Source organism: Pyrus communis, chromosome 17, assembly GCF_041283825.1.
Source record: "Pyrus communis isolate YQ-2024b chromosome 17, ASM4128382v1, whole genome shotgun sequence".
NCBI classification, from domain to species: Eukaryota; Viridiplantae; Streptophyta; class Magnoliopsida; order Rosales; family Rosaceae; genus Pyrus; species Pyrus communis.
Genome location: NC_142581.1, coordinates 3266801 through 3293655, shown reverse-complemented (window position 1 = coordinate 3293655; position 26855 = coordinate 3266801). Strand labels below are relative to the sequence as shown.

General features: G+C 38.2%; 4 protein-coding genes across 4 annotated transcripts; 1 reads left to right on the top strand and 3 right to left on the bottom strand.

Moving 5' to 3' along the window:
* The first annotated feature begins 3582 nt into the window (after positions 1-3582).
* On the top strand, positions 3583-7532 carry LOC137707891 (phosphate transporter PHO1 homolog 9-like). Its single transcript, XM_068446827.2, has 12 exons — positions 3583-4395; positions 4692-5025; positions 5110-5230; positions 5337-5466; positions 5572-5692; positions 5800-6058; positions 6147-6251; positions 6350-6394; positions 6477-6626; positions 6696-6974; positions 7071-7210; positions 7304-7532. Exons 1-12 carry the CDS (start codon positions 3837-3839, stop codon positions 7401-7403), a joined length of 2343 nt encoding a protein of 780 aa, XP_068302928.2. The 5' UTR covers positions 3583-3836; the 3' UTR covers positions 7404-7532.
* A 6494-nt stretch (positions 7533-14026) lies between these two features.
* Positions 14027-16422, bottom strand: LOC137749279 (SPX domain-containing protein 4-like). Its single transcript, XM_088689025.1, has 3 exons — positions 15856-16422; positions 14656-14818; positions 14027-14525 (listed from the first exon to the last, which is right to left on the bottom strand). The coding sequence occupies exons 1-3, from the start codon at positions 16165-16167 to the stop codon at positions 14305-14307; spliced, it is 696 nt and encodes a 231-aa protein (XP_088545151.1). The 5' UTR covers positions 16168-16422; the 3' UTR covers positions 14027-14304.
* Positions 16423-19629: 3207 nt separating this feature from the next.
* On the bottom strand, positions 19630-22139 carry LOC137709339 (SPX domain-containing protein 4). The gene is made up of 3 exons (XM_068448427.2): positions 21586-22139; positions 20464-20629; positions 19630-20337 (listed from the first exon to the last, which is right to left on the bottom strand). The coding sequence occupies exons 1-3, from the start codon at positions 21904-21906 to the stop codon at positions 19859-19861; spliced, it is 966 nt and encodes a 321-aa protein (XP_068304528.2). The 5' UTR covers positions 21907-22139; the 3' UTR covers positions 19630-19858.
* Positions 22140-22983: 844 nt separating this feature from the next.
* Positions 22984-26855, bottom strand: LOC137749550 (cystathionine gamma-synthase 1, chloroplastic). The gene is made up of 11 exons (XM_068489659.2): positions 26237-26855; positions 25977-26080; positions 25656-25729; positions 25381-25549; positions 25186-25245; positions 24885-25088; positions 24699-24785; positions 24384-24491; positions 24128-24223; positions 23930-24048; positions 22984-23378 (listed from the first exon to the last, which is right to left on the bottom strand). Exons 1-11 carry the CDS (start codon positions 26661-26663, stop codon positions 23255-23257), a joined length of 1572 nt encoding a protein of 523 aa, XP_068345760.2. The 5' UTR covers positions 26664-26855; the 3' UTR covers positions 22984-23254.

The window sequence follows — 26855 nt, the reverse complement described above, 5'->3', positions numbered from 1 at the left end:
CATGGAGGTGTGGTGGGGCCTGGTGGAGAACTTAGAGGAGCCGTCGAGGTACTAGGGTTGCGGGGGAGGTGAGGGTGGGATGGGGGGTTGTGAGGGTGGGGTTACGGGTTGCGGGGGAGGTAGGGTGGGGGTTGGGTGTTGAAACTTACTCTTCGATCAAACCAAACCAATAACAGAAAACCATGAACAACGGAAGCACACTTTATTGATTGAATAAAGGAATACAAGAAAACTCACACATACAAACAGTTTTCTTGTCACATAAGTCTCTCACACACTATATCCACATTAACTATACCCTAACGTTAAGGACCCTTTTTATACTAAATCAAAACCTAATCCTAAACTGAGTTGGAATCCTAAACCTATCTGAAACTTGCGTCCAAGTTTCCCATACCTATTACAATTAGAACTCCCACACCAGTTAGGAACCCTTCTCGGATTCTATACCAACTTCTAACATTGGGGTGGGTGGGTGGGGTGGGATGAGGTGGGTTTTTGGATGGGAGGGGAGGTGAAGACAGTGGAGGAGAAAGAGGTGGTCGGGGGAATGGGTTTCTGGGTTTTCAATTTTTTTTTAAGGGTAAATTATTATAATATTTTTTTTGTCATGTGACACACATTTGGCAGTCACGTCATCACGTAACGGTTTACTTAACAGATTTTTTAACAGATGTATGAAATTGAAATGTTTTAAAGATATTCTAAAGAATTGAAATCCACCCCAACCTAAAAGGGTAAAATGAAATTTATCCTAAATTATATTTTATAAATCGTATGACGTTGATAGATGCGAAGACAAAAAGGGGATGAGACGTGATGGCAAGTGTATGCTGACGACTTCAGCGACAGAGGTGATTGAGGTGAATGGGTATCCATGTGGGTGAGTTGAAGTGTTATTGTACTAGAAATGGGAATTATCAGCCATACCAATGTCGACGGCGAAGGAAACCAGAGATGCTTGGTCGTCGAATTGGGGCCGTTTGGAATGCTCTTTTGTTTTTTGGGAGGAGATGTGGGGGTGTCTTTAGAATAACGAGGGACAAAGTTAGGATTTTTGGATGTAGGGTGTCTTCATAAAATTGGTGTGTGTATAAAACCCTTCATGTATTGCTAATGTCTTTTTTGGGGAAGAACAAAATATATTAATGAAACTTCACATATGATGTCGAAATTTCGAATCCGATTAAACTCGTAAAAGTATGTAATTTAATTGATTAAAAGATATTTAGGTTTACCAATGAATTTTATGTTCCATTTTCATACATCCTAATTTTGCTTTACCGTCCCCCAACAAAAGGTCATTTGTTAAAATCAGATCACAAATGTCAGCTTACTTCTTTAGCAAATGATGTCAAAATTTATATCTAAATGGCGGTGAGCCAATCGAACATAGTACATAAAAGAAGAGCACACCTATCTAATTCATTAATGTTGGATGGCCTTGTTCATCGATCCTAGATATTTATTTTATTTTTTTTTTAAAACAAGAAATACATCATGCGAACGTCTAACATTCATACTCAAATTCTCATCTTTGCAAATTAGAACAGTAATGTCATATTTATATCACATTTGTGTATCATTACATGCGGCAAGTGATCATACAATTAACTTCCAATAAAATAAATTTATTAATTAACATGATATGTACACATCCCTGCATTCTTAGGATTTTCCATAATATATTAATTAAAATATCGGGTAGAAAAAAAAAGGAAAACTAATGAAAATTGCTTGAAAACTTTGAGTTTTAACAATAAGGACAAAATAAAGGGTAAAGTGAATAGTATCATGATTGACTTTTTAGTGTAAAAATATGATTTTTTGTTAAAGTAAACAGTACCGAGAGTTTTCTTTAAAGTTCCCAAAAAAAAAAATGGAGGAGGATTCTCTACTCTTTTATTCTCATCCCCTTCCATCCTCTCCTCTCACACATTGTTTTTTGTCTTATTATCTCTATAAAAAAAAATCAATATAAGATATTGACGTGGCTTAACCGTGACCGTTCAAATAGAAAGGTATGAAAGAGTAAAAATATTAGGAGGGTAAAGAATCCCTCTCCAAAAAAAAAACCCCCTCAAAGATGCTTTTTTGTGGCGACATTATGATTGTTTGCGTTGGCCTACCATAGAATTTTCAAATTGGTATATTAATTTTGGAAGGTTGATTTTGATTATGATTATTAGATGGACGGATAAGATTGCATTTACAGTTGGCAATGTAAATGTGCATGTCCCACCTATAATTATATACAATCACATTTGGTGCAAAAGTGTACAACTTGTCTTACCAAATTACATTAATTAAACCTAATTACCAAATCACATTATTTAAATCCTAATGCTTATCTGACTGTTTATAGTCGTGCCCTCCGTCAAAACACCGTCCAACGACCATACTTAATTATTGATTAGGCAACTAAATTAACAATTTTCTTTTTAAACGAAGACAATAGCTACTGAACAAGAGTAGAAATTTTAAGTGAAAAGTTCGAAGTTCGAATTTTTCAGATTGCGAGTTTGATATCTTCACCATTTATTGTAAATATATTATTGGAATCAAGGGCAAAAAGATTGAGAAAAATTAGTTTATTTCAGATACTCATCAAATATGAAGAAAAAAAAGTAAGAAGTTACTCCACGTATCGCTTGACGTAAAATTGATGGTGAATTTGTTTCAGGTGAAAGAAGCAATCCACAGAAAGATTTGGTGGCAGTCATCAATGTGTGTGTATATTACCTACCCAAATTAATACAACAAATGTTCATTATATCGTGTGTATATTATCTGATTATGTTACTTTTGTTCACTATTTTCTTTTTTATTTGAACTCAAATGACTAACCATAATTATCCCTGTTCAAGAGTTGGACCATTTGCCTTCATTTTTGTGTAACTCAAGTGTTCACAAGAGAAAACAACTCGTAAAGAAACGAATCAAATTAAAGATCAAATCTTGGAAGGAAACGTTGAAAAGACAACTAATTAAATCTAATCCAGTCTTAATCAAGTAAACTTACTCCTGTTACATCATTGACAACATTCGTCTTATGCACAATTAAAGGCATAACGTGTGCAAATTTGTCATTTGTCATCCACTGAAATAGCATTTGGTAACAGCATAAATCCGTGACTACAGGTAAAGTTGCGTTCATATCATATGCATCATTTTCTTGCCAATATCATTGACAACATTCGTCTTACGCACAATTAAGGGCATAACGCATGCAAATTTGTCATTTGTCATCCACTGAAATAGCATTTGGTAACAGCATAAATCCGTGACTACAAGTAAAGTTGCATTCACATCATATGCATCATTTTCTTGCCAATCAAACACTATTTTCACTTTATTGAACCTTTTTCTGTTGCAAAATTCCATCCATTGAAGACAACAAAAAGCAGGACCACAGGTGTGAGGTGCGGTTGCAACATGTAAATAACAGAGGAGCAAGATAGTGACCGACCTTTAATATGGACGGACATGAGTTAGGTTAGACAACTTAAGGTAGGGAAGCTTCCAAAAATAAAGAATTCTACATGTGATTTTACCAAATATAAAAAATTAATTATGTTAGATGATACGTGACAACCTTCCTTATAGGTATGGCACGTCTTCTTCCTCCAATCTGACATTTGACCAGAAGCAATGTACAAAAAAGCAAGAACGCAACGCGCTTGCCTAAATAAACCAAAGCTCCAACATCACCATCTTTGAGCTTCTTTTCATTTTTGGTTTTATAAAAGCGAACTCAAGACCTCGGGTGCAGGAGTGAATGTTTGTAATCGAGTGAGCTACATACTCATTGAGGGCTTCATTGGAGGAGGAAGAAGATGAAGTTCGGAAAAGAGTTTGTCTCGCAAATGGTGCCGGAATGGCAAGAGGCATACATGGACTACAACTCTCTCAAGCTTATCATAAAAGACATCCTGCGTTTCCGCAAGAAAAATGCATCATCGACGCCAATGGCGGCAACTTCGGCAGGGTCGATACTAAAGAGGAGGGTGTCACTCTACAGAGCATTCAGCGGGCTGACAAGCCGGCAACGCGGCTCGCTGAGGAAGAAGGAGGACGAGGACATACTTGTGGGTGAAGAAGGTGAGGAAGGGCAGTGGCAGACAAGGTTTTTGATGCCGTCCGACGAGGGAGGAGAGTTTGAGGTTGCGTTTTTTAGGAGCCTGGACGATGAGTTTAACAAGGTGAATTGCTTTTACAAGAAGAAAGTTGGGGAAGTCGTGGAAGAGGCTGAGGAGTTGAGTAGGCAGATGGATGCTTTGATTGCTCTTAGGTTAAAGGTTGATAATCCAGAGGTGGATATTGGAGGGAGTGATTTGGCAAGCAATGGGATTTCTTCAGTCTCAGCAGTTCATCCCACAAGTGGTAGAAAAACAGGTAGGTTTTCTGATTCTCTTGTTTTCTTAGTAGATTCGGTGATTGAGAGTTTGAAATTTTCTGTGAAGTAGTTTTTTTGTTGACTTGGGGAGGAAAGTGATATTCCGAATTCCCCTTTTCACCTTCTGCACTCCCGTCTCTTTACGGAGCTGTAACTGATCAAGGAGAATCAATAACATAATTAAGAGGAGTGCAGAAGGTGAAAAGAGGCGCATAAGATTTTTAATTAGTAAAATATATGATATGTTTTTCTTTTTTTTGCCTAATATTTTGAAGTACTGGTCATGATTGCGAAGGGGGAGAAGATATGGATGTGATTAACGAAGTTGAGATGAGCGATGAAGAAGAAATGGAAGATGATGAAGAGAGGGGAAGCAAAGAATCGGAAACCGATGACCGGAAAGCCAACAGAGGGAAGGTGGATATTCAGGGGTTTAAACCACTACAACTAGAGGTTCTAGATCATATAAGGATCAACGTGATACCTGAAACTCCAGTGTCAACAATTAAAAGCATATTCCAGCAGAATTACTTGTCATTCAGCAAGAATGAGCTGAGGAAAGTAGAAGAGCAAATGAGACAAGCTTTTAGCGAGTTTTACCAAAAGCTCCGGCTTCTAAAAAGCTATTGGTAACATTGCAGTTCCTGATTACATTAATAGAACTCAAAATTAGTGTTGTGTGTGATTGATTATATTGCTAATGGACGGTGCAGTTTCCTTAATCAATTGGCTTTCTCGAAGATCATGAAGAAATATGACAAGGTCTCTTCGAGGAATGCGTCGAAGGTTTACTTGAATATGGTGGATAATTCTTATCTCGGTAGCAGCGATGAAGTGAGTAAATCTTTGTCTTATGATCCAAACGATTACTATGAATCCAAACCATTGCCCGTATAAAGCTTTTTTATTTATTTTTATGATACATCTTTTGGCTTCGCAGGTTACTAGGCTTATGGAAAGGGTGGAGGCTACCTTCATAAAGCACTTCGCAAATGGAAATCGAAGAAAAGGAATGAAGACATTAAGACCGAAAGCTAGAAGGGAAAAGCATAGAAGTACATATTTCTTGGGTAAGATTTGTGCTGTCGGAATGAAAAGTTCTTTATTCTCTCTTAGTTTCCATATCAAGTGGACCTTATGCAAGATATCGATGATCATTTGTTGTGTACCTACAGGGTTGCTCTCCGGGGGCTCCATAGCACTTGTAGTAGCCATCATTGTGCTTATGCATGCAAGAAATATCCTTGAGAGTGACGGGCGTGTTCTGTACATGGAAAACATATTTCCCCTGTACAGGCAAGGTTTTGCATAATAGTTATCTCATCATATCTACATCTGTGGAGAAATTTAAACCTGCATAGCTATTTGTTTCATGACAATCATTCATTTCCCCACATTTGCAGCCTGTTTGGATTCGTCGTCCTACATCTGATCATGTTCTCAGCGAACATATTCTTTTGGAGGCGCTATCGTGTAAATTATCCATTTATCTTTGGCTTCAAGCAAGGGTCAGAGATTGGTTACAGACAGCTTTTCCTTCTCAGTTCAGGTATTGCAATTCTCGCATTGGCTGGTGTCGTCTCAACTTTGGATATGGAGTTGGATCCAAGAACAAAAAGCTTCGTAGCCTTGAAAGAATTAGTCCCCCTGGGCCTAGTCATTGTAAGAGTTAGATTCTTCAATAAGACGGATTTCCTTTGTTAAAACAGTTTGCTCATGAATCTCTTTCATGGAAATATTACATTTGCAGGTTTTGCTTCTTATAATGTTTTGTCCTTTCAACGTTATATATCGTTCCAGTCGATATTTCCTCCTTCTATGCCTATCCCATTGTCTTCTTGCTCCTCTTTATAAGGTAACCAGAGCCGAACTTCTTCCTGTGGACATACTATTCAAATACGTTTTAACTTTTAAGTAAAAGAGACATTAAAATTTTGTTTGTTTTTTCGGTAGGTTACCCTGCCGGATTTTTTCTTGGCAGATCAGCTTACTAGCCAGGTATTGACACTACCTATGATTCGTTTAGTGTATTCATACTTGTGTCGCTTATGATCGAGTAACATTATACATTTTCATTCAGGTTCAAGCTTTCAGGAGTTTGGAATTCTATGTTTGCTATTACGGTTGGGGGGACTTCAAAAAAAGATCACACAACTGCCTCGACAGCCATGTTTTTAAATCCTTCTACTTCGTTGTAGCAATTATTCCTTATTGGATCCGTTCGCTTCAGGTATTCTGCGCTCGAAACTCTTTAATTCCTCCTCATGAAAGTATGGTTTTAACCGTTCTTTGTTTGCAGTGTGTGCGACGCTTGATAGAGGAGAAAGATGGAATGCAAGGGTTAAATGCGCTGAAATACTTCTCAACAATCGTTGCAGTAGCCATGAGAACAAGTTATGATCTGAAAGCAGGGATGACATCGAAAATCCTCGCTATTGTTAGTTCAGTTGTGGCAACTGCTGTTGGTACATATTGGGACATTGTCATCGATTGGGGTCTTCTGCAACGAAATTCTAAAAATCCTTGGCTGAGAGACAAACTCCTCGTATCAAACCAGAGTGTTTATTTCGTAGCCATGGTAGGATTACAACTTACAAACTGACTTCTTCAGCCCTTATGGAGTGCCATTCGTTCCTTCTCGTTTAACATTAATTTTGAATAATGCGACATGCAGGTGTTGAATGTTGTACTAAGACTCGCTTGGATGCAGTCAGTACTGGGAATTAGAGGAGTGCCTTTCGTCCATAGAACAGCCTTGACTGCGATAGTTGCCTGCTTAGAAATCATTCGTCGTGGCATATGGAACTTCTTTCGGTACGTTCTACTCCTCTCAGTACTTAATCCTCTAAAACCGAACAACTTGAACTTGTATCGACTACTAACCATTCAATGTTTTTTTCTGAGCAGGTTGGAGAATGAGCACTTGAACAATGTCGGAAAGTATCGAGCGTTCAAGTCTGTACCGCTACCCTTCAACTATGAACGTGATTACACCAGGAGCAGCTGAACATGTATCATCACATATTAGTTTCAAATTTGTGATTGTTCTCTTCAATTCTGTTTAGAAGAGTGAACAAAAAGGAAAGTGAACATACTCTATCTTGCTTTGTTATCAAGTGTTAAAAGCGTTTTCCGACTTTTTTCTCGTACCAGCAATATTCTATTTTAAACTAATTTAAATTGCGGGAGAGAATTTAGGTGCATGACGATAACACATCATGCTCCAACCAACATGGCTGTGTCCACGTGTAGAAGCAGAGGCTTGAAAGATCAGCACCCAACTTGATGCCCCCATTCAGTAGCTGCAGTTAATTTGGGGGCCCAAAAACCTGTGGATTGATGCCACTTAGAACATCTCCAAAGGAGATGTCAAATATGCCAAATATGATTAAAAGACATTTAGGTGTTCTCCAATGGATATGTCATATATGATGTGTCATGTAAGTCATTTGACTCCTTACTTTCTAGCTGCATTTTTTTACAGCTAACAAAGAAGGAGTCAAATATATTTAATTGAATTTTTTAATACATGGGTCCCATTAATAACCAATAGAATAAAAATTAATTTTGATTATTTTTAATAATTAATGTAACTTTAGGTCCAATAAAATAAATATTTGACACATTGGAAAAAAAGAGAATTTAGCACTTGTATTCAATTTGCCACAGTAGCCATCAAATAAAATTTTAACATATTATATTTGACATTTTTTTTAGAGATGCTCTTAAATAGTAGAGCAGCCAGAGATTGGTATCCAATAATAGACAAGAATGGAGGAGGCCACCAATTGGTCCCAACCCTTACCTTTGTCTTCCAAAAAGAAGACCAATAAATTTGATAAGGACCTAACAAAGAAGTGGAAATTTTTTTTAGTTGGGTTTACTCTCCACTCTCTAGTAGCATAAAAAATTTCTTGGTCACAAGATAACCAAAAAAATGCACATTCGCAGTTGAATTTGATATTAAGGGATGCGTTCCTAGTGTTTTAATTGCAAATTTTAATCAAATTTAATGGCAGTGATCACACATTCTTTAGTCGCCTTATAACTACGAGAACATTCTTTAGTCACTTGATAACTATGAGGGACGAGACTCCTCTAATAGGAGATTTCTTAGTGTGTACCAGTACGTCAAGTATTATAATACAAGTGTTTGGATACTTGAAAAAAAAAAATTCAACTAGTATTATGACACTTGGTATATGAATCTTATTCTCGGCACACTGAAAATTTTCTCCTTTAATTGTGGTTGGAGTTATAGGGTATTAAAAACAATTGTCATTCTTACTGTGCTACTGCTATGCTACAAAAATGCAACAACAAAGGAAAATAATTTCCGCACTTGTTTCTTTATATGCATAATAACGTGTGCCAAAATTGCTACACATAATAAATGGACCATAAAGAAAGGTAACAGAGAGAGCAGAATCTAGTGCAACATTATAAATTTCAAGCAGATGCTATTTAGAAAACTGCACAACATTATGCAATGATAAATTTCTCCATCGGCTCACAGCTTATTTGATGTGCTAAGTTTACAATTCAGAGCCTTTTTACGATTCCAGTTGCTACAAGAATCGAAAACAAGAACGTACGAGACAACGCTGAAACTAATAAGATGAACGCTGTTACGTACACTGTCGTTCTCTTGATCAGAAACGGAGGATGTACTACAGAAACCGATGGATAATACTATAACTGGTCATCCTCCTCTTCGCTTTGCCAGCTCGCTACAGAGTTTGAAGTAGAGATTTCAACTTTGACAGCGCCAGTGCTCTCCTCGTCCTAGCTTCTAAAGTGATTTGAAAGTGACCATGGACCGGAAGTGGAGCTTGGTTTTTGAAGGCCTTGAATGGCCTTCATTGCAGCAACGGTTCCACGATGTATATTTATGTTTGCCTCCATGTTTGAAGGTGTCTCAGATGCAATATTTGCGGAATCATTCGATTGTGGGTTTGAATGACTTCTGTCTGGGGTGGTTATTAGTTTATTTGATATTTGTAAGTTTTGATTGAGGAAATCACTTTGGAAAATGAAGAAGAACAAAAGGAATTTCACACAAGATTTTGGAATGCTTCAGCCTCTGTAAGTCACAGAGGAGTATTTCATATTTTCTCTCTGTTGAAAACAACTCGAGCACTACAACGGTTAGTCATGCACTGGAGTTCACATGTTCATCAAGGTGATCTCAGCCATTCATCTTCTTATAGTTTAGGATTCTAACACAAGACATTCATAGCCTTACATTGAGAGCCTTACACTTGTCATGCTTTGACACAAGTGAATGCACAATTAAAACACAAGGCTTATTTCATCAATACTAATCAGCTCACAACTTACAATTCAACACTCCCCTCTAAGTTTTGAGCTGATTCCACACGAATCATGTCCTTAAGGTAGTTGAACCAATCCTTGGTTAAAGCCTTAGTGAATATATCTGCCATATGTTTATTTGTAGGACAATACACCAAGTTAATTATCCCTTCCTGTAAAGCTTCCTTGATGAAGTGATATCTTCTATCAATATGCTTTGTCTTCTGATGAAACACATGATTTTTAGTAATTGCAATTGCAGTTGTGTTGTCACATTGCAATGGAGTTGCTTCAATTTAAAACTCTCCAAAATCTTCAAGCACAAAACTAAGCCATATTGCATGTGCAGTGGCTTATGCCTTTGAGGTATTCCACCTCTGCAGTGGAAAGTGCCACACAATTTTGTTTTATAGAAGCCCAAGAAAATACCCCATACTCCTAAAGGAAAATGCATTGCCAGAGGTACTCTTGCTATCATCAAGAGATCCATCCCAATCAATGTCACAAAATCCTATTAACACAGCATTATTTCCTTTCACATCATCCAAACCATAATCTAGAATTCCCTTGATGTATCTAAGTACTCTTTTGGCAGTCTCATAGTACTTGTGTGTAGGATGAACCTAACAAGAAGACTAACTGTATACATTATATTTGGTCTGGAGCAGTGAGATATAGTGGACTTCTCACAATTCTTCTGTATTGTTCTTCACTTGTAGGCCTACTTCCATCATCCTTGCAAAGTTTTTCAAATGAAACAAGAGGAGTGAAGACAGATTTGCACTCATTTAAACCAAATTTACTCAACAAAGAAGCAACATACTTTCTTTGGTGAATAAAGATACTTGAGTGAGTTTGAATGCTTCACATACCAAGAAAATGGTGAAAAAGGCCCAAATATGCTATTCCATACTTAACTATCATATCTCATTTGAATTCTTCCAACATCTCATTACTGTTACCAGTATATACTATGTCATCCACATAGATAGATACAATCAATATTTCATCTTCTCCCTTTGTCTTGATATAGATAGTTGCTTCACCTTGACTTTTCTCAAATCCACACTGTGCAAAGTAGGTGTCAATTTCTCCATACCAGGCTCTAGGTGCCTATTTCAATCCATAGTGTGCTTTGTGAAGTTTATAAACCTCGTCTTTTCTTTCCTTGATCACAAAACCATCAGGTTGATCCACATAAACCTCCTCCTCAAAGAGACCATTTAGGAAAGCAGATTTAACATCAAGTTGCTAAAGTTTCCAACTCTTTTCGGTAGCCAAAGCAACAAGAGTTCTAATTGTGTCCAATCTAGTCACAGGTGCAAATGTTTAATTATAGTCTACTCTTGGTTTTCGATCATATCCCTTTGCAATAAGCCTTTCTTTGTTCTTTTACACAGATCCATCAATATTAAGTTTGGTCTTGAAAACCTATTTAACTCCAATAATAGGCTTATATGTTGGTCTGTCTACTAACACCCAAGTTGCATTATTTTCAATCATTGATAGCTCATCTTTCATAGCTTTCATCCAAAATTCATCTTAAGCAGCATCTTCATATTTTTCTAGTTCCATAATGCACAGATTGCATTGAGTAAGCACATCATTCAGTTTCTCCATTTTAAAGGAGTGTGCTCAAAAGCTTGATTGTCTCTCACATTCCCACTTATGTTGCTGGATGATTCACTTGAAAGTGGTTGTGAAGAAGTATGAACAACATCATGACTACAAGGGATTTCCCTTTGTATAGTTGGTGACAAGCTACTTGAAGTAATAAACTCATCTTCCACAGTTCCGGTTCTTGGTGCATCAATAGTTTTCCACTCACAATCAGGCAATGACACATACTTCTATGTGCTTTCTTGCTAGTTTCAAGCTGCATTTTCATCTACTACAATATCTCTTGATAGAATTAACTTCTAAGAGATTGGATCAAAGATTTTATATCCTTTCTCACATGTTGCATATCCAATAAACACACATTTAGTACTATTTGCTTTAAGCTTATGTTTTAACTCAGATGGTATATGAACATAACATAGGGAGCCAAAGACCTTTAAGTGAGCAATACCTGGTTTTCTTCCACTGTAGGCTTCAAAAGAAGTTATGTTATCTAGAGACTTGGTAGGGCATTGATTCAAGATGTAAACTACTATATGTTCAACTTCTGCCCATAAATAATATGGCATTCCTTTATCATGTAACATTGATTTGGCCATTTCTTCCTCTCTGCCACTCCATTTTGTTGAGGAGTGTAGGCTAACGAAAGTTGTCTCTAGATTCCCTCAGTATCACAAAACTGCTTAAACTCAGTGGATAGAGAATTCCCCTCGTCTGTCACTTTTCAAACATTTCACTTTGAACCCACTTTGTAACTCAATCATAGCTTTGAATTTTCTGAAACAATTGAAAATATCACATTTATACTTGAAGAAGTATACCCATGTCGTCAACAAGAATCAATTCAAGTGGAGCATTAGTTCTCTAGGCTTGATCACTTGGAAAACTTTCTTTGTGTTGTTTACCAAATTGATAGCCTTCACATACTCCATCATTCTCTTTCAAATGTGGTAGATCTTGAACCATGTCTTTATCTTTCAATTATTTGAGTCCTTCAAAGTACAAGTGACCTAATCTTCTATGTCAGGTCCAAGTGCAATGAGTAATGCTTGCTTTCAGAATAACTCAAGCATTAGAGATAAAGGATAACACATATTCCTTTTCATTTTTACACTGATAATGAGACTGTCAAGTGAAAGGCTGTCAAAGACACTGCACATCCTTCCTCTAAACACAAGATGGTACCCATGTTTATCTATTTGCCCAACACTCAGCAAGTTCTTTTTTAAACCAGGTAAATACATGACTCCTCTAACATATTTCATGCCTCCATTGGTCTCAATTACCAATGATCCCATTTATGCTACATTCACTAGCACACCAGTTGGCATTTGAACTTTTATGCATCATTTGTTTTCACATCCACAGGAACATTACATTCCCTATCATGTGATTGCTACAACCTGTCTATATACCAGTCCCCATCGACCTTTGGCTAAGTAACAACATTGTTTGCATAAAAGAGATTTCCAGTCACCTCCATTTGATTTGCACAATTTGATCTCTAGACAATTTTACCTGCAGTGCAGTATCTAGCCCAATGTCCAAACCTATCACTGTTGTGACATTTGGATTTACCTACATTCACCAAAGTGAAACTTTGAACATACTTTACACTAAGGTTTTACACTCTCTTGATCTATAGTTTGAGAAAGGTTCATATTTTGTGCAGGACTAGCAAATAACTTATGTTGAAAGCTGGGTTTTAAGTCCCATTTCTTAACTTTTTGGTTCCAATTTTTTTGTGGCTTGAAAGTATTAGATGGAGCATTACCTCTATCCTGCCTTTTTGGACTAATAGAGGATGAGGCAAATGCCTTCTCAGTTGAATCAGTGGAATGCGTATCAAACCTTTTTTCTTGACTTTTCAAAATGGCTACAACTTCTTGTAGTTCAACAGATTCTAGACACTTAGTGTTTTCTATCACTACACATATAGGATCACACCTTAGTGAGACTAATTAAGACCTTCTACGTTAATCTCTCATTTGAGAGAATCTCTCTAAATGTCTTCATTTGATTAAGCAGTTCATTTAATCGAGTAAGATACCCAGGTAAAGACTCATCATCACGCATTCTAGTATATTCAAATTCAGGTATGAGATTTTGAAGTTTCGCCAATCGTACCTGATCACCACCATGGTATTCTCCATACAACAAATCCCAAGCCATTTTAATGAATCTGTGTTGGCAATTTGAGAGAAAATATGATTAGAAACTGCGTTTTGAATGATGCCCAAAGCTTTCGCATCCTTCATAAACATCGCAATGGTTAGCTCATCATCAACCTCTTCTTCGATACCTTCTACCTTCTTTTTCTTCTCCGAGTCAAGGAAAGTAATCCCTTTCTCCACCAATTTTCATAGCCCATGTGACTTGAATATGGTTACCATTTTGATTCTCCAGAACTCATAGTTCTCACCGGAGAAGATCGGAGTCCTAACTTTTGAACTTTCAGATCCAGCCATTGTGAGCTCAAATGTATTTTCAAACCACAACTGAACACCCAGCAAACTTCACCTAACCTTCAGCCAGCCCAGATGTAGCTCAGAAAACGTAACATCGGTGAAGCTTAAATTCACAGTTCACGCTTAGCTTAGATTGATTGAACCTGGCTCTGAGGCCATGTTAGTGTATTTGATATTTGTAAGTTTGATTGAGGAATTCACTACGAAAAATGAAGAAGAACATAAGGAATTTCACACAAGATTTTGGAATGCTTCAGCCTTTGCAAGTCACAGAGGAGAATTTCATATTTTCTCTCTTGCACACAACTCGAGCACTACAACGGTTGGTTATGCAGCTGGAGCTCACACATTCATCAAAGTGATCTCAGCTATTCATCTTTCTGTAGTCTAGGATTCTAACACATGACAATCATAGCCTTACATTGAGAGCCTTACACTTGTCATTCTTTGACACTAGTGAATACACAATTAAAAACACTAGGCTTTATTTCTCTAATGCTAATCTGCTCACAACTTACTATTCAACAGTGGTTTCACTTGTGTGGTTGGTGTACCTTCAATGACTTCTGCTTCCAATGGGAAGGGAAGCTCGAGAGTTGCCTCGCATTCACGGACTAGCCTCGTGAGAGTTTCTGTTGTAAAGAGAGGCTGGTGATCTAGTTGCGTGAAACGTAAACGCAACACTCCTCCAGTTCGTTTATCGTACTTCTTTAGAATTTTGACAAGCGCTATTTAGCCAGAAGACACAGCTGATTTTAGCAATAGATAAACGCAGATATAGAACGAAGAAATTCACTGATGCTAACGGTTGTACAATACAGGTTAGATATGGAAGGTGAAAAGAAATAGCTGCTGTACCTCTAAAATTCCACCAGCTATGTTTTTCGAGAAGCACCATCTCCCCATGAATGGTGACAAAGTCCTTACGGATGTCCATCACTTCTTTCCTGAAGGTCTCTGATGTAAAAACTCCTCCACTGCCGCTCCTTTCCCCGATTCTCTCGATTCTTCCATTCAGCTCCTGTCATTATTGCCGTTTGCAGATGTGAAAAGAGAAAAGAGAAACGATAGTTGCCTTCGCATTGCAACATTCATGCTGTGCAGATGACTCTGCACTGACCAGAAAATTGCTCCCATCATAAAGATTTTCCTACCAGACACTAAACTAATGCACCAATAAACTCTACAATTTTCAACCAAACATAAGCAGATAACCAGGAAAAAGAAAAAGGCGTATTATTAAGCGAAACAAGCAAAACACAAATACAGTCTTCGATTTACACAATGTTCGTTCATCCACAATAGATATCTTAGTTCAGAGAAAAAAGTACTCGACTTTAATGATCAAAAGAGAAATTCAAATAGCTGAGACTCGAGACTCGCCCTGTTCATGACGAAATAGTTAAAACTTCCCTAGTTTTCCTTCATTATCGATGGCACCACTCTATCTCAACAAATCGCTCCAGCCACACACAATCCTTACAGTCATATTGTTTCTCAATTGCCCAAAAACGCATACAGATAACAGCGGCATGTCTCGTACCGCTGTAATTTCACTCCTAACCATCTTCACATTCACATGACCGCCCGAATTAACTAACAGTTCAACGCCTAGCTTTAATTTAGGTGTCCCTCGGACATGAATATTCTCATATTTGTTTTAGCTAAAATTTACAGATGCCATCCTCCTACTACTCGTGCCTATCAGTTATCTTGAGATCCTAAGGTCTCCTTTGGTGTCCATAATTGAATTGGATAACTCACTAGATTTAAAGTAGAAATGGATGCAAATTCGAAATTCCCCCATCAAGGAAACTTCTCCCTCCGAATCCTACCATCAACCCGGACAAAATTTCCCTTTCTTTACTCAACATAAGTTAAATATGGTGAGTTATCTAATCCAATCCGTTAACAAAAAGAAAAAGATAGAATTTTTGTAGCATCCATAACGGGCATGCCAAATCCATCAACTACCCGTCCAAATTAAAGCCCATACACACACACACACACATGCAAATTCAAGAAAATAAGAAGAAGAAAAAAGTCAACCATAAGAACCTGGAATCGTATAACGAACTCCTCCTTCTTATCAACATAGAAATCGTTTAACTTCTTTAGCTCCTCATTCAGAATCGGAACGAACAGTCCCCCCAAGGGATGGAACTCACCACCTCCATCAGCAACGGCCAAATGTGCATTTGCCGGCTGAAACTCGAGGTGGCGAGGGAGAGAATCCACCGCGGCGATGGTTGCCGCGGTGGTGGGCAAGCGCTTGAGGAGCTTCTTCAAGAGCTTGTAGCAGAGGAACTTGTCCCTCCACTCCGGGAGTGTCTCCTCAAGGTGGGTCCTCCTGAACTTCGCAAGTTTCATTGCTTTTCAACAGACTCTGGGAGACAAAATCTCACAAGATTTTGCTGTTTGTGAATCAAATGATTCATAGTTTGACTTAATTTATATTACGAGAGAGGAATTTTTAATTTAGAGAATGTGAGAATATTTCTCAAGTGGTGGGAATATTTGAGGAAGGAAAGGTGGTGGGTGTGTTTTCTCAAGTGCATTTCTTGTTGCCGTGGATTCGGCCTTTGCATTTTTCCTGGTAGTGTTGAATTGGCATTTTCTTCTGTCAGAATATTCTCCAAATTTTTACAATTTATCTGCTAGATTGTTGTGTTGTTAGATTTTGTTTGGAGATTCCAATCAAACCATTTGTTTGCAGTGATTTTTTTAGGAAATCGTCTGACGCATATTCTCGTCCTCCGGAATCTGCATAGATTGTTTCAACATTCGATTTGATAAATCCGTCACCATTGACAAACTTTGAATGAAGGCTCAAAAATGGTATGTGTTATCCCACGTCGGCCGTCTCGATGAGAAAATGAAGTTAAAATATCACAAGTTATTAGTCTCACTCCAACTAACACTGGGGTTTTTGTTATAAAACCTCACACGTACTGTTAAGAGTTGTCCCACATGATAAGGTTTGCTATGTGCTTATATGATCTTGGGCTATTCCCCATATTGCCAATTGGTTTTATGGTGAAATCTCAATTTCATCATGGTATCAGAACAAGTTGTCCTCGTGTGAAGCCAAATAGCCACACGCGCTCTACGTCATCTAGTTGTTGTCCACGTGTAGACTTGAAAATCCGCCACACATGCGGGGGCGTGTTAAGAGTTGTCCCACATCGGTGAGGGACAAAGTTTGCTATGTGCTTATATGATCTTGAGCTACTTCCCATATTGCCAATTGGTTTTATGGTTGAACCTCAATTTCGGCACTGCACAGGTGGTAATTGACCACAAGTTGTAATTGACAAGACAAAATCATAAGGGAAGTGGACCTTCGGCCTGTATCTGTGACAATTTGACACAATTCTCTAACTTATGATAGCTTTGGAAGTTTCCAACTCGTATCTCGAAATTCTAGCATGCTTCGATGCACCCTAGGTATCGAAATTTGAGGCGTTAAATTTTGTGTCATGTCTTCCGTTAGCTGCACGTACCTTATATCTTTTCTTCAAGTCTCTTTTCAAGTCTTCATAGATCTTCTTCTACCCATTTTGCCATGAGTCTCCATCTCCGAACCACCTTAATCGATTTTCTCTCATCTTATCTTCAATTGCTGCCACTTCTACTTTACCTCGGGTATCTCATTCTTAATCTTATCCTTTCACGTGTGTCCACACATCTTACCTCGAATATTCCTGGCTTTTCGTCCATAGAACAGCCTTGATTGCGATAGTTGCCTGCTTAGAGATCATTCGTCGTGGCATATGGAATTTCTTTTGGTATGTTCTACTCCTGCTTAGAAATTCTCCAAAATCGAACAACTTGAACTGGTATCGACTGCTAACCAGGGCCAGCCCTGAGGGTAGTCCAAGTAGGCGTCCGCCTAGTGCCTCCACTTCGGAAGGGCCCCCAAAAAAATTTTATATCCTGTAATTAACATATAAATACAAAAAAAAGTACAAAATATCATAAGTCATTTGTTAGTGTAGTGGAAATGTTGGCTACATTTTTCTTTGGGGTGTTGAGTTCAAAACACGAAGCTGCCTTTTTTAGTCACTAGATTTTTCTTGATTTTTCTTGTTTTTCAAATTTACTCACAATCCATCTGTCCAAATGCATATAAAGTTATAAAACTCAAGTTTCTTTGCAATCTTTTTTCTTTCGACTTCTCATTCTCTCCATTTCTATCGAATGTTTGAACTAACTTTCCATTCTCTCAATTTCTATTGAATGTTTAAACCAACTATCATATGGTCTTAAAGATTGTACTTTAAGGTAATAAAAACTTTGAATTATATATTTTTCTTTTCAATAACTTTTTATTCAATGGATTATTTTAATATTCAATTCGTTGGTGTGATGTTGATTTTAGATGGGAAAAAAAAAACACAAGAAAAACATTTGGCGTTGAATTTATTATACTCGTCAATCAAGTTTATTATTATTTACTCTCTTGATCATCAAGTTTTATTTTTCTTCACTCTCAATCTTAAACTCTTGACTGCAAATATTTAGTACATTTGTGTCTAAAAACGTGAATCGTGTAATGTTTAAATAATGTTTGTGTATTTATCTTGTTTTGATATTAATTTTTAATGATATTTGATGTGAAAATAGAACTTTTTATGTATTTAGCAATTTTTTTTTTATACAAATAACCGGAGATCAGAGAATTTTAGGGCCCCACTTCGAAGGTTTGCCTAGGCCCCAAATTCTCAAGGCCGGCCCTGCTGCTAACCATTCAATGAACAATGTCGGAACGTATCGCATGTTCAAGTCTTCACCCCCTACCCTTCAACTGTGACCGTGATTACACCAGGAGCAGCTGAACATGTCTCATCACATATTAGTTTCAAAGTTGTGATTGTTCTCTTCATTTTTGTTTAGAAGAGTGAACAAAAAGGAAAGTGAACATACCTTATCTTGCTTCGTTTTTGTTTCCAACTTTTTTCTCATACCAGCGATATTCTATTTTACACTAACCAACATGCATGTCTTGAAGCAGATTTTTGAAAGCTCAGCACCCAACTTGAACCCCCATTCAATCGCTGCAGTTAATTTGGGGGCCAAAAAACCTGTGGACTGGTATCCAAAAATATATAAGAATGGAGGAGGCCACCAAGTGGTCCGAAGCCTTTAATTTGTCTTCCAAAAAAGAACATCAATAAATTTGGAAAGGACCCAACAAAGAAGTGCAAATTTTGAATGGCTAGGGCCTTTGATTATCTTTTCAAATTTGTCTCCTTGGTAGTTGGGTTCCAGTGGCATAAATATTTTCTTGGTCACCAGATAACCAAATTTTAATCAAACAGTTGAATTGATATTAGGGGATGCGTCGCAAATTTTGATCAAACTTAATGCTAGGTGATAAGGCATCCTTTAGTCACCTGATAACTATGAAGACATTCTTTAGTCAATTGATAACTATGAGGGACGAGACTTCTTTAAAAGGAGAGATTTTTTAATATGTCAGAAACATGTCCTGGTTACGCCAAATATTATAATATAAAGAAAATTAACAAAAAGTTAAAAAAAAAAATTTAGTTTTAATGAAAAATGACAAACAAAGGTGTACTGAATAATATCAAGGAAAGGTAAAAATATGGTTTTTTGTTAAAAGTAAACAGTGCCGAGAATGTTTCGTTAAAACTTTATATAATATAAGTGTTTGGATACTTGAAAAAAAAAATTCAACTAGTATTATAACACTTGGTATACGGATCATGTGACATTGAAAAATTTCTCGTATTGTGGTTGGAGTTATAGGGTATTAAAAAAAGTTGTCATTTTTACTGTGCTATGCTACAAAACGGCAATAATAAATAAAAATAATCTACGCACTTCTTTTCTTTTTATGTATCATAAGGTGTGCCAAAGTCGCTACGCATAGTTTTCAAAAAAAAAAAACCTGCTACGCATACACCAAAAAGGAAGATAACAAAGAAGAGCAGAATTTAGTACAACATTACAAATTTCAAGCAAATGCTATTTAGAAAACTACGCACGGAGGACGTACTGCAGAAACCGACAGGATAAGCGCTGCTATAACTGGTCATCCCTCCTCTTCGCTTTGCCAGCTCGCTACAGAGTTTGAAGTAGAGTTTTCAGTGACAGCACCAGTGCTCTCCTCATCCTGGCTTCTAAAGTGATTTGAAAGCAAGCATGGACCGGAAGTGGAGCTTGGTTTTTGAAGGCCTTGAATGGCCTTCATTGCAGCAACAGTTCCACGATATATATCCATGTTTGCCTCCATGTTTGAAGGTGTCTCACATGCAATATTTGCCGAATGATTCGATTGTGGGTTTGAATGACTTGTGTCTGGGGTGGTTTCATCTTGTGTGGTTGGTGTACCTTGAATGACTTCTGCTTCCAGTGGGAAGAGAAGCTCGAGATTTGCCTCGCATTCACGGACTAGCCCCGTCAGAAGTTCTGTTGTAAAGAAAGGCTGGTGAGCTAGTTGCGTTTGCGTGAAACGTAAACGCAATACTCCTCCAGTTCGTTTATCGTACTTCTTTAGAATTTTGACAACCCCTGTTGAGACAGAAGACACAGCTGATTTTAGCAATAGATAACGCAGATATAGAATGAAGAAATTCACTGATGCTAACAGTTGTACAATACAGGTTAAATATGGAAGGTGAAAAGTAGCTGCTGTACCCGCAAAATTCAACGAGCTATAATTTTTGAGAAGCACCATCTCCCCGTGAATGGTGACAAAGTCCTTACGGATGTCCATCACTTCTTTGCTGAACTCGGTCTCTGATGTAAAAACTCCACCCCTGCTGCTCCTTTCCCTGACGATCTCGATTCTTCCTTTCAGCTCCTGTCATTATATATTGCCGTTTGCAGATGAGAAAAGAGAAACGATAGTTGGTACTTGTAGCCTGCTCATTCAAAATATCACATTGCAACATTCGTGCTGTGCAGATGACTCTGCACCGACCAGAACATTGCTCCCATCATAATGATTTTCCTACCAGACACTTAACTAGTACACCAAAAAACTCTACAATTTTCAACCAACATAAGCAGCGAACCAGGAAAGAAAAAAGAAGTGAAACAAGCACCACAAAATACAGACTTCGATTTACACATTGTTCGTTGATCCATGATAGATATCTTAGTACTCGACTTTAATGATCAAAAGAAAAATTCAACTAGTTGAGACTCGAAACTCGACCTGGTCATGACGATATAGTTAAAACTTCCTTTGTTTTCCTGCATTATCTATACCTTTTCACAAAATATTCAAAAATCCTTAGCCTAAAAACAAATACAGATAACAATGGCATGTCTCGTATCGCTGTAATTTCCCTCATAACCATCTTCACATTCACAAGACCGCCCGAATTAACTAACAGTTCACCTCCTAACTTCAATAGTTTCACTTTCCGGTGTCCCTCGGACATGAATGTCTCATTTTTGTTTTAGCTAAAATGCACTTGTTTGCAGATGCCATCCTTCTCCTCCTACTTGTACCTATCAGTCATCTTAAGATCCTAAGCTCTCGTTTGGTGTCTAAGATTAAATTGGATAACTCACTAAATGGATGCATATTTCGAATTCCCGTCATAAGTGAAACTTCTCCCTCCGAATCCTACCTTCAACTCGGACAAAATTTCCATTTCTTTATTTGACATACTAAATACATAAAAGCGAAAGATTGAACTTTTGTAGCATCCATAACATGAAGGCCAAATCTATGGACTACCCAACAAAATTATGTATATACACATGCAAATTCAAGAAAATAAGAAGAAAAAGGTCAACCATAAGAACCTGGAATCGGATAACGAAATCCTCCTCCTTATCCATATAGAAATCGTTTAACTTATACAGCTCCTTATTCAAAATCGCAACGAACCAATATTGGAGTCCCGCTAAAGGATGGAACCCGCCACCTTCATCAGCAGCGGCCGGATGCGCATATGCCGGCTGAAACTCGAGGTGGCGATGGAGGGAATCCACCGCGGCAATAACGGCCGCGCTGGTGAGGAAGCCCTTGAGGAGCTTCTTCAAGAGCTTGTAGCAAAGGAACTTGTCCCTCCACTCCGGGAGTGTCTCTTCCAGGTGGGTCCTGAACTCCTTCCCGAATTTCATCGCTTTTCAACAAACACTGGTGGATTAAATTCTCACAGGATTTTGCTTTTTCTGAATCAAATGATTCATAATTTGACTTAATTTATATTAAGAGAGAGCAATTTTTAATTTAGATAATCCGAGAATATTTCTCCAAGTGGTAGGAATATTTTAGGAATATTTGGAAAGTGAGAAGGAAAGGTGGTGGGAAGTTTTCTAAGTGCATTTCTTGTTGATATGGATTTGGATTGTTCTTTCTTTTCCTAGTATTTGGGTTGGCATTTTGCTCCGTATCAGAATATTCTCCATGTGTTTTAATCTGATTGTTTTTTATGTTAGATTTTGTTTGGAAAATCCAATCAAACTATTTGTTTGCACTGAATTTTGGATACTCCTCGGCCGCATATTCTTATCCTCCACAGTCTGCAAAGAATGTTTCAACATTCAATTTGATAAATCCGTCACCATGACAACTTTGAATGAAGGCTCCAACCAACACGAGGTCTTTTGTTATAAAATTACACACACGTCGTACTATGCAGTGGTAATTTACAAGACAATATCGGTGTTTATAAAAGTGAGCATTTGGCCCGTCTTTCTGATAATTTAACATAATTCTCTAACTTATGACAACTTTGGGATTTTCCAAATCGTATCTCAAAAATTCTAGCATGCTTCGATGCACCTTGGGTATCGAAATTTGCAGCCGTTAAATTTTATGTCTGTCTTCTATTAGCTTCAAGTACTTTATATCTTTTCTTCAAGTCTCTTTCCAAGTCTTCCTAGGTCTTTTTCTACCTCATTTGCCACAAGTCTCCATCTCCAAACCATCTTAACCGTTTTTCTCTCATCTTATCTTCAATTGCTGACACTTTTACTTTCCCTCAGATATCCTCCCTCTTAACATGTGCCCACACATCCAACGAAACATTCTTATCTTCGCTACACTCAATTTTTACACGTGGTGTGACCGCCCAACATTATGTGCCCTAAAATAAGTACCATCCTTGACTCTTGCGCATATCTTGTTTACTCGTGTCGCTAGGGTCACAATACAAAATCAACCATGGTTTATAACTTCACATTCGTCGAAAAACATTTCGAACAATTCTAAAATTGTCATTCAACTTCAAATCATCCAAACACGAAAAAACAAAGCTAGCATAGTCATATTGGAATGATAAGGTATTGGGAAAAGGTAGTTGCAAAAGAAAACCAGACAAAGCTTAGGGTCCGGATGGAGTCGACAACGACCCAACGACTGGATCCGAACAGAGCATTTGGTGATCAAAATCAATTCAAGCACCAACGACAATGGAAAAGAGAAATAAAACAGAAAACCGCATATTACTATTAGGCGGGCCACGCTCTATATGGTCTCCAGGGCCTGCAGTATGTCAGCCTTGAGATCTTCAAAGTCTTCGACTCCGAAGCTGAAACGGACCAAGTTATCCTTGATCCCGTACTTGATCCTATCTGACTGGCTGAGATCCCTGTTTCAAGAGCATCAAAACACCGCAATCAGAAGAAATCATTGGCTTTTAGCCGTGGCTACAGCCCGCCTACATTAATCAAGCAATATCAATGTATAAAGGACCAAACAGTGCTCAACTAAACATCCATTACCGTAAACTTCAACCGTTCAACTTAAATAATTTCGGCTACGTTAGTTGGTTAAGCTTCGCATAACATGCTTTAAATGTTGCTACACGAATACAACATGTAGACATCTATCCAGGCTACATCATGTTTCCATAGTAACAATTTTTTTCGGTAATAACAATTTTTCTTTTACCAGAAACATATTTTTAACCAATTAATGCACTTCCATGCAGCACCTGATATTTGGTTACGAAATTGACTTTCCGACTAAAACCCCGAAACTAGGGATCTACACACATTACCTGGATTGACTCGATATGGTGATATGTCAAGATCACAGATCTACCCAATTTATCAGACTCAACCACATAGCATAACAACGTCAAATTTATTCAGCCACCATAAGATCAGGAATTAGAAGATAAAGGATTAGAGGGAATACCAGTAAGACATTATGGCTGGCTGATCCACAATGCTCTCACAGCCACCAAAGGATGGGGCAATATATGGGATTTTCAGTGCATCCACGAAATTAATGGTTCTCGTCAAGTCTCCATCAATCTGCATAATCAAGGAATATTATTAACCAAATGTACATAATAACAGCAAACCAACAAGGGACAGCGCCGAGAATGTTCACCTCAAAACTGACAACACCACCGAAACCAGTCATCTGCCTCTTGGCAAGCTGATGTTCAGGATGACTAGGCAAGCCAGGATAATAGACATGCGCCACCTGCCAATAACATTTTCAATAACATCAGTTTTCAAATAGAAAGTGGTGAATGCCAGCATAAAATTTTGTACTATAATCTTTCCAACAATAATCACACACCAGTGGCCTAATTAGTTAGCCTCCCATTATTTAATGCTACTTAAGCTTACAAAACGCATACCTTAGGATGCGCCTCTAAAATTTTGGCCATCCTCAATGCTGTTGAATTCTGTTGCTGTACACGAAGATGCAAGGTCTTCATGCCTCGAATGATCAGGTATGCAGCATTCTGTTGATGAAGAAAAAAAACAAATATTATTATCATGTAAGCTTAAAATTCATGTCAGACTTAAATCATTAGAAGTAATAAGTGGGCTTGGAATCATTTGTTCTACATTCTTCATGGGCGTACAAATTAACATCACCAATCTACTCAAAATGACAGTCGACAATAATAAGAGACAAGAAACATATATAACCCACAAACATGACTCACCGGGTTGAGAGCACCACCCAAAATGTGATGCAAAATACGAATTTCTGAAACCAATTTCATAGAACCACTAATGCAACCAGCAAGGACCTGAAATAAGATATTGATACTTGCTTAGTATTTACAATAATTGACAACCTGAGTATTCACACTCCTTCATATGATTTGGTTCGACATGTGCTGACTTACATCATTGTGGCCACCGATATATTTCGTTGCAGAATGCACAACAAGATCTGCCCCAAGGGCAAGGGCTTTCTGGTTGAGTGGTGTGGCAAAAGTGCCATCTATACAGACCAACGTCCCTTTTTTGTGGCAAAGCTCTGAAACCAGCTTAATGTCAACACACCTGAGGAATGGATTAGTAGGAGACTCTGTGAAGAAAAGAGACACCTGCACCAAAGTAAATTCCACAAACAATCAGGGTCAATTATTTGTTGAGTTATAGTGAACTTAAAAAAAGCAAGCTAAAGACTTTTTTCTTACTGACTTTGTGCTCTTCCAATGCAGTTTCCAGGGCTCCCACGTCAGCAGGGTCAATGATTGTGGCCTGCATAGAGAGTGATAAATATAAGTATAACACTATCAAAGCCTCACCTGAAATTTGAAAAGTAACACCTATATCCTGTTACTATAGATTTCGAATAACAAATCATTCCAAAAAAATGAGAACAGGATAATTTACCGTGATCCCCATTTTTGGAAGAATGGTCTCAATGAAAATTCTAGTCTTCCTATAGCAGTCCGTGGTGGTCACAATATGCCCACCAGCTGGAACCAATGCCATCAACATGACAGTGCTAGCACACATTCCAGATGCCAATATCATTGTCGATTCCGCTCCCTCAAGTGCACTGTATCATCACCACAACAACATGGCCTCAATAAGCATTCAACGTATAGATTCCAACACAAAAGGGCAGGCTTTAAATACAAAAGAGAATGAAAGAAAATGCAAACCTGATCTTCTCCTCGACAACCACTGTCGTTGGATTTCCATACCGCCCGTATTCAAAGCTTGTTGCGCGTTTCTCCTGCAACATGGTAAAAGGACAATAAGTCAAAACCATCACAGAACATCAATCACCACACCAGCAACCCAATACATAAAAAAAAAATTCTTTTTGGTTTTATCTCTTAAAGTTTCAAACTTTTGCAGCTATTACAAAAAAGGTTACACCCAAAATATGCACAAAATCGTAAGAAGGTTAAAACTTAGATATAATATATGTGTGTGTATATGTATATATGCGTATATATATGAAATGCATGATTGCATACCTTGAAATCAATGAGGTCAGCCGTTTTCTTAAAGAAGTAGGCAGAAGTATTAACCACTGGGGTTGTAATTGCATCAGTTACTATGCCGCGTCCCAATCTTTCACCTTCACAAAACCAAAACAAAAAAAACCCCAATTTTTACTCACACGCTAATCACCACATAATTATCAAGATATGAGCTTCTTAATTGGAACAATAAGCCAATAGTCCAAGAAAATTATAATTAAAAAAAAAAAACCCACAAATTGTAATTAAGTTACCAGCATGAATCGCGAGGCTCCCATCGGAGCTCAAGAACGAGGCCTCCTTCAAATCAGGCAAGGCCTCCCCCAACTGTACACCATTTCCAAACACCGCCACCTCGTCACCGCCCGAAATCTGGGCCGGATCGACGGGAATGGCGGAAGTGGCGGCGGCATCGACGGCAGTAGCCGACGGCGCCGCCGGCACGCCAGAGTTGGGGGTGTTGTTCGACCAAGAGGCGGCGACGATCTGCGCGACGCCGATGTTGCTGCAGTTCCTCCGGGCCTTGGTGCTGAGCTGGCGGACGAAGTTGGGGGGAAATCTGAGGATGGGAGAGGAGAGGCGGTGAACCGGCGCTGTGGGGTCGACCCGACCCGAAAGCCTGGGGCGGGCGCCGGGTTGGGAGGAAGCGAAAACCCTAGGAGGATACGTGCAGACGGCCATGAGTGAGTGATGGATCGAGCTTCTGGGAGGATTTGGGATTTGCCAGGAAACGAGGTTGCGAAGAAATGGAGGAGAGTGAGTAATGTGTTGACCGCTTTAATACGCGCCTTCTCTTTTCTGGGAGAATTTTTTGGTTTTATTTACCGACTTGGTCCAGTTGGGTTGATGCCGACGTGGAATCCGACTAGCAAC

What these genes read in the sequence shown, in the direction of transcription:
- LOC137707891 (XM_068446827.2), top strand. Translation starts at nt 3,837, where the DNA reads ATGAAGTTCGGAAAAGAGTTTGTCTCGCAAATGGTGCCGGAATGGCAA. An exon ending in ATCTCGGTAGCAGCGATGAA is followed by an intron (nt 5,231 to 5,336) that starts GTGAGTAAATCT and finishes TTGGCTTCGCAG; the next exon opens with GTTACTAGGCTTATGGAAAG. An exon ending in AACATATTTCCCCTGTACAG is followed by an intron (nt 5,693 to 5,799) that starts GCAAGGTTTTGC and finishes CCACATTTGCAG; the next exon opens with CCTGTTTGGATTCGTCGTCC.
- LOC137749279 (XM_088689025.1), bottom strand. Translation starts at nt 16,167, where the DNA reads ATGAAACTTGCGAAGTTCAGGAGGACCCACCTTGAGGAGACACTCCCG. An exon ending in AGTTCGTTATACGATTCCAG is followed by an intron (nt 14,819 to 15,855) that starts GTTCTTATGGTT and finishes CAATAATGACAG; the next exon opens with GAGCTGAATGGAAGAATCGA. An exon ending in TAGCTGGTGGAATTTTAGAG is followed by an intron (nt 14,526 to 14,655) that starts GTACAGCAGCTA and finishes CTGGCTAAATAG; the next exon opens with CGCTTGTCAAAATTCTAAAG.
- LOC137709339 (XM_068448427.2), bottom strand. Translation starts at nt 21,906, where the DNA reads ATGAAATTCGGGAAGGAGTTCAGGACCCACCTGGAAGAGACACTCCCG. An exon ending in ATTTCGTTATCCGATTCCAG is followed by an intron (nt 20,630 to 21,585) that starts GTTCTTATGGTT and finishes ATATAATGACAG; the next exon opens with GAGCTGAAAGGAAGAATCGA. An exon ending in TAGCTCGTTGAATTTTGCGG is followed by an intron (nt 20,338 to 20,463) that starts GTACAGCAGCTA and finishes CTGTCTCAACAG; the next exon opens with GGGTTGTCAAAATTCTAAAG.
- LOC137749550 (XM_068489659.2), bottom strand. Translation starts at nt 26,663, where the DNA reads ATGGCCGTCTGCACGTATCCTCCTAGGGTTTTCGCTTCCTCCCAACCC. An exon ending in GAGCCTCGCGATTCATGCTG is followed by an intron (nt 26,081 to 26,236) that starts GTAACTTAATTA and finishes GGTTTTGTGAAG; the next exon opens with GTGAAAGATTGGGACGCGGC. An exon ending in CTGCATTGGAAGAGCACAAA is followed by an intron (nt 25,089 to 25,185) that starts GTCAGTAAGAAA and finishes ACTTTGGTGCAG; the next exon opens with GTGTCTCTTTTCTTCACAGA.